Here is a 6,672-nt window from a genome sequence, read left to right as displayed (position 1 = left end):
CCCTCAGCTACTACCAAACCAAATTTTAATTTATTTGGTGGCAGGGGATAAACATATAAACTGTTACWGCGGTTAAATGTAAACAATCACAAAACTGACTGAGATAATTAGGTTTTTGTATCAAACCTAAAGCAACAATAAAATGTATTCAGACAAATAAAGTTTTTCTTTTATTTGACACACTTATCAGCCATCCCATTCTAAGCATTGGTAAGCTCATCTAAGAAAAACATGGCACTAAATAAAGAACGCTGAGCAACAATAAAGTAACATGCTCTTATTTCCTGAGATAAATTATTTACCTTTAAATGGAGCAGGAATTACTGTCAGTACAGGGAGGACAGCCCCTCTTCATTCCTGTTGCAGATAAACTAACAAYGCTCTGACTTTTATTAAGATCTAGTGATTTATGTTTTCCACATGACTAATGTTATCTAGACAAAACTGTCCCGGGGAGAAATCAGAGGTGAATAAGCTTGAAATTAAAACACTCCTTAAAATATTCCCAGTTCACTCCTTACATTGTGACAGTTTTTCCTCTTTTTTTCCCAAGTTTTCAAGAATTAATGTTTGGGTATGAAAGTAATGCTTTATCATGAAGATCAAATATGTTTTTAATGATGGGACTTTSATAATAAATTCAACAGAAAATACTGTTTAAAGAATAAGTTTCTTCATAAAATTCTGATCAAGACAAGAAAAAAGACAACTGATTAAAGACAATAAAATGTATCTGTGTGGTGTGTACCACTGACGTTTGTAATTCTGCCTCAGGGAAAAAAATCTCATTTCAGACATGAATTTCATAAACTTCTTTGAAATATTTTACTAAACTTCATTTTCAGGTTATTCTATTTTATTCTATTGTGGGGTTTTTTTTTTGTGGTGTTGCTAATTTTAGCTATTGTTTTGTTTATCTAAGCCAGGGGTTTCCAACCAATAGCTCGTGAGCTACCAGTAGCTCTTGGGCTCATTTAAAGTAGCTCYTCAGTGCTTATGAAAAATTAGGAGAAGCYAAATTTAATTTATCACTGGCCAAACAAACTTTCATTTAACTCCAATCAATCTATAGATGTCCCTTCGCCAAACGGTTTAGGGCTCAGTATGGTTGCTCGGCAAACGACGCGTGGTTATGTGGTTGTTCCCCTTGACACACACTGTGCTAAGCTCCTGGGAAACCCCTCCTGCTGTGGTTTATGTCACTACAGGGGGATTCTTCCCACTGGAGTCTACAATGCAAAAAAAAAAAAAAAATTGGAGACCTGTCACCTGACGTTATTTGTGCACAGATTTGTCGCAGTTAAACCCTAAGTTAAAAGTGTGAAAWACATTGATATGAATGGATAAACACAAAAAGCACATTTGTGTAAATTCAGTGTTTCATGTGAATTGAAGATGTTTTCTGTGCTAAACAAGCTTAATCCAATGGTTTAAGTTGCAAAAATGTTGCAAAAAGTAGCTCTCGGACARTTTCATTTTGTGAAAATAGCTCTTAAGGAAAAAAAGGTTGGAGACCCCTGAAAGCTTTCCGCTAAATGTAACTAATTTCAGCTTTTGGCTTCTGTTTTGCTAATTTTAGCTTTTACCTACTGCCCTGTTAATTTATGTGTTTGGCTGCTGTTTTGCTCATTTTAGCCTTTAGCTATTGCTTTGTTAATCTAGACTTTTTGCTGCTGTTTTGCTAATTTTAGTCTAAGTTCGGCTTTTAGAACATAGTTAGCTAATTTTAGCTTTTAGGATCTGTTTAGCTTATTTAGGATTCTATTTTGATATTTTAATCTTTAGCTACAGTTTAGTTAATTTTAGCTTTAAGCAAATTTCCTAATTTCAGCTTTCTGCAGTGTTTTTTTTTCTGATTTTAGCTTTCTGCATTTATTTTGCTACTTTTAGCTGCTCTCTGTCTTTTGTCTTAGTTATTATTTTGCTGATTATTGTTTCTGTTTAGCAGTTCAGTTCAGTTCATTCAGCACTGRGTCTTTACACCTTATTTTTTGCAGAAATAGCAGTTCCTCGGGTCTTATTAACATAGCTTACTTTAAACAAAATGTAACAAAAAAATGCACCCAAAGGCTGTAATTCTTTCTCTTGGAGGAAATGTTACTGAAGCTCATAATCTTAAGTTTTCAATATCAGTGTGCCATCCAAACTATAACACTAAAAGAAGACCCAATAAATCAAATTGAATTTTAGACAGCTGTGTGGAAAAAAGAGAAAAGGCCCTAACCTTGAGGTAACCTAAAGGCCGCTGGTCAGAGATTACTTTGTGTCTATTTCTGTCTTTCTCCCTGGTCCTTTCTAAAGCTTGTTAGTGTGTCTTCATAAATGGTACGRGTACGAAGCAAAAGTCAACATGTACACTTAAAGAACATCTTWACAAGCTCAACAAAAATATAAAATGTGGACTACTTATTTTGATTTTCTTGCTAATAWAAACGGCGTCGTTTCATCAGGTGTACTTCCCCTTTAAGCACTGAGGGAAAAAACCCGGCCATCATGACGTCAGGAGTAAAACCTGTCCACTGAAAAGTGAACTGTTTGTCGCGTTAGCGGTATCCGACTTTTCTTCTTTATTACCTAGCTTTTAGTTGGTCGTTTCAGTATTTTTAAGTAGAGTTGTAAGGTTTCGTGTTATTAATTGTGAAAGCCTAGTGTTGTAGCCAACTTAAAGGATGTTTTACTGAAGTTCCTGACGCATTTTCTTCTTTTTTTTGAGGAACCGGTGGAAGGCGGACACCACCAGAGATGGATAGGCTAACTGATAGCTCAGTTGTTAGCCGAGACTCATAGATCATAGCATAGGCTCTAGCTAGCATGCTAACAACTAGCTAATCGGTCATTTTTCGGCTAACCCAGTCACTTTGTTAACTTGTGATATCGACGTTACTATCTGCTTGTTTCTTGGCCTTACTTCAACACGTTGGTGAGTTTGTCCTAGGCCAAATAAGTCGGACAGCACTCGGTTTGTGTTTAAAGGAAACGACTGACAGTACGGTGTTATTTTGTTGGGAGGTGGCGGATAGTTTGAGGTTCAGCTCAGACTACAAACATGATATCCAAAGTTAAAAACCAGTTTCAAAACCCGGGCGGGCAGCAGAATCCCACGGGCCAGTTCGTCCCCTTTCACCCGAGACCCAACCTACAGATCAAGAAGAACGCCATAACAGACGACTACAAAATAACCAGCCAGGTGTTGGGACTGGGGATCAATGGCAAGGTGCTGGAAATCTTCCAGAAGAATACCGAGGACAAGTACGCGCTAAAGGTAGGTTCAAGTGTCAGAGAGACGTCACATCTTAGAAAACCACTCTTCTGTTTTCATCTTAGCATTGATGTAACTTTGCTTTATGTACTTGTGACTTCAATTATGTCTTATTTATTCTGTAAAACATTGGTATAGTGTTTTTTTTCCCCACCAACAAAGCTGGTATGGTGCCAATAGAAACAAAAACAAACTTAAATTCTTAATTTTTAAAGTCTAAGCATTTTGAAAGTGACATTTGAAAAAAATAAAATAATGTGTTCCCAGAGCATATTAATCTAGCTGAATTTAAAGCCTTTGGTTTTTGGGGGAGGCATATTTGTGCCTTTTTATTGGTTTGAAAAATCAGATTATATCTGATTTTTAAATTTCATAAACCACTAATCGTTTATTAGCCTACTACAGTACCAGTCAAAAACACTGACTGACCTACATAATCAGACTTTATATAAGTTTTGATGACAACACTGATTTGTAATATATTTTAGTATGATTCTTAGCAACACTTTTAAATGTCTGGAAACTGAAAAGACCACGTCTACCCCTTTTAAAAATTATTGTGGGACCAAACTTGGTAAAGTACTTTAGGACCCAGCTTGTTAACTAAAAGGGAAGTAACATAAAACAACCAGATGTTTAAGGCAGAACCAAGGTTACAATGTTTACTGAAAGAAAAATATACAGTCTGACACACAAACTTGCAAAACGTGGAAAAGGGGGAACAAAACGCCTCAGATACTGCACAAAATAGCAAAAATAATTATACTCAAAGCGGATTTCCAAACAAATCTGGACTCTCACCAGGCCTAAGCAATAAACTCCAAGCAAATAATGAAAGAAAACCTACGCTACTTTACCTACTCCAGTCTAACCACTAGGAATGTGCGATATGGCAAAAAATTCATATCACGATATACATTATGATGAGTGGCGGTAACGATATATATCAGGATACAAAACTTATCATAGAAAATAAATAAATCGCACATTAATTGAGTGGAATAAATATGTATAGGTAAAAAAATTTGACCTTAAAATCTCCTTTTTTAAAGGGACACTTTTAAGTCTCCCATAAAAATCTAAATTTAAGGGAGATCTACCTGGTTAAATCAAATAACACACACACACACACACACACACACACACACACACACACACACTCACACTCACACTCACACTCACACTAACTTTATTGTAATAGATATCTGCATCCATTGGATGCTGTGTTTGGAATAACCTGCTTCGTTTTAAGGTGGTAAAACAAATTGCTTATATTTATTCCTTTCTACACACTTTGCAGATTATTTTTTCTGCACTTCACGTGTTTAATCTGTGCGTGCTCCAGCGGGGTGACAATCATCATGTTTATGCTTTACCCTTTTTTTTTTTTTGGAAAGACAGTCTGACTGTCACCTTAAAGGCTGAGTTTTATATTTGCGCTTTGGAACCGCGCGCGCATTCGGCCGTGCGGCGTCGCGCTATGACCGCAGGAGAAACGAGGTCCAGACTCGGCGAGCTTTTGTGCGTCCTGGAGCACTGACTTCACCTGCACTGACAGTCACCTCGCTGCATCACCATGCGCCGCGGCGCGCGCTCCTCCCGCAGCAGGCAGTGTGATCGGTCGGCATCTGACCGGAGGATGTGCCATCACGTAAATATGTAAACAGTTCGGCGTTCATTTTCATACACCCGAACCAGGTCCGGATAAGTTATGTTTTCCCCCCCTCTTCATTTGCGCTCTCAGCCAGGCTGCTTCCCGTTTCCTCTGTTTTGACTCCAGCTGGTTACATCATCAAAAAGAWTTGCGCGGTTGACCGGTAGACTACARATATCCATCATAGGACAAATTTATATCGTTTCTACTGTATATCGTTTATATCGCGGATTCCTACTAACCACACAAAACCACAACAAAGAGCAGCACCCCTACTTCTAATTTACCAGTTGGGCTCTGTTAATGCAATGAATGTATATGTGCTGTAAACCAAAACCTGTCCCAGCCTCCTGTCAAACAAACGAGTGTCTCAACGTTACAACTAAACATGAAGTTACAAATGAGCAGTCACAAAAAGTGACTACAGACACAGCGGCAAGCTGCTCAAGTAGATGAATGTTATGCCCCAAACAAAGTGTCTCAGAAACAAATGCAGTCCTTGTGTCTGTCCTCCTCTGTCTTGTCCTCCCATTCAGCCTCCTCTTTGGTAGATGCTGAAAATGCTGCAGATACACATCTCTGTTTCTGGCTGAGTCTTCTCTTACCTGACTCCATGTACAGGTCAAGTGCTGGCTTTGGGTCTGTGGTTTTCTTTGACAGGTGAATGTGCACCAGGGCTGAGTGACAGATGATATCTGTGGTTTTAATATGTTCATATATTAATCATCTCTCACATGTTGCACTGTGCTCAAAGGCACTGCAGGGTGACACATTGAGTTCATCCTCGTGTTCTCCAGTTGTCAGCTTTTCCCTCTGAAGTGAAATAGATGTTTATAAAATGCTGTCAATATCAATCACGTTGGCCAGAAAACACTGAAATACATGCTACAAATCACTTGTGGCCTGGTGAATTTTAATGACTGCCATTAGGCTTGATATTTTTAAATGTTTTATGGCTTTTTACAGACCATCTAATGTTATGAAACTCACCCAGTTTCACATAGGAAATCCCATTCACACAACATCTTTAGCACAGCAGCTTTTTTTTTTGCTCCACCTTTTTGGCAAATAAAATGACAGCAGCTTGACCACAGAGTGATTGAATGTCTCACAGTAAGCCTCTGTTGTTCAATTTGCTTGGTTTACTAGTGACAAGTGCCCGGTTGGATGTATTCTTTTGCTAGTTTATTTTCTAYGAGTTGTTGTTGTTCCACATTTATGTGCTTCTTGCTTTTATGCTTCACAAGTGGGTATGACTAATGTTCTTGGAACCTGTATAAAACACACCTGTCTTGTCTACCAGATGTGGAGTCAAGTGACACATTTTACGCCACATTTCAGTGAGCTCCTCATTTGCTTCAAGCTATGATACATCTTGGAGCCTTTTAAAAGAAAATATAACTTGTTATTCTGTTTGGGTTTAAGTTGTTGCTTCTTTTGAAATGCAATAACTCAAGTGTAAGTAGCTGCTTAAGTCTGTTGTTCTTGGACATTCGTCTCATGTTTAGACAAGTATTGATGTCTCCTCAGAGCTTCTGAGGAAATTAGAGCAGGTACTGAAAATCACCTGTGACTTATTTCCTTGTTAACTCTGAAGCCCAGTCAAGTTTGGGTTACTGTTTGTGGTGATTATCAGGGTTCAGAGGTCAGATTTATAAAGGATTGTCTGGAAACCATACTAAAAATGAACGTACGGCTAAAAGACGAAAATGGCGTACGCCAAAAGAAATTCAGATTTATAAAACCGTGCGTACGCACG

At 38.1% G+C, this 6,672-nt stretch overlaps 1 protein-coding gene across 1 annotated transcript in view; it reads left to right on the top strand.

Moving 5' to 3' along the window:
- The first annotated feature begins 2,459 nt into the window (after nt 1-2,459).
- Nucleotides 2,460-6,672, top strand: part of mapkapk2a (MAPK activated protein kinase 2a) — a 38,583-nt gene continuing 34,370 nt past the window's right edge. Inside the window, exons 1-2 of the mRNA XM_014002062.1 lie at nt 2,460-2,920; nt 3,010-3,262. Coding sequence (XP_013857516.1) covers nt 3,047-3,262 — 216 coding nt within the window. The 5' untranslated portion in view covers nt 2,460-2,920; nt 3,010-3,046. The remainder of the gene's footprint in view (nt 2,921-3,009; nt 3,263-6,672) is intronic.

Source organism: Austrofundulus limnaeus, unplaced genomic scaffold (genome assembly GCF_001266775.1).
Source record: "Austrofundulus limnaeus strain Quisiro unplaced genomic scaffold, Austrofundulus_limnaeus-1.0 Scaffold11, whole genome shotgun sequence".
In the NCBI taxonomy this organism is placed as follows: domain Eukaryota; kingdom Metazoa; phylum Chordata; class Actinopteri; order Cyprinodontiformes; family Rivulidae; genus Austrofundulus; species Austrofundulus limnaeus.
Note: the sequence above shows the minus strand (reverse complement) of the source record. Positions and strands in the feature narration are given on the sequence as shown.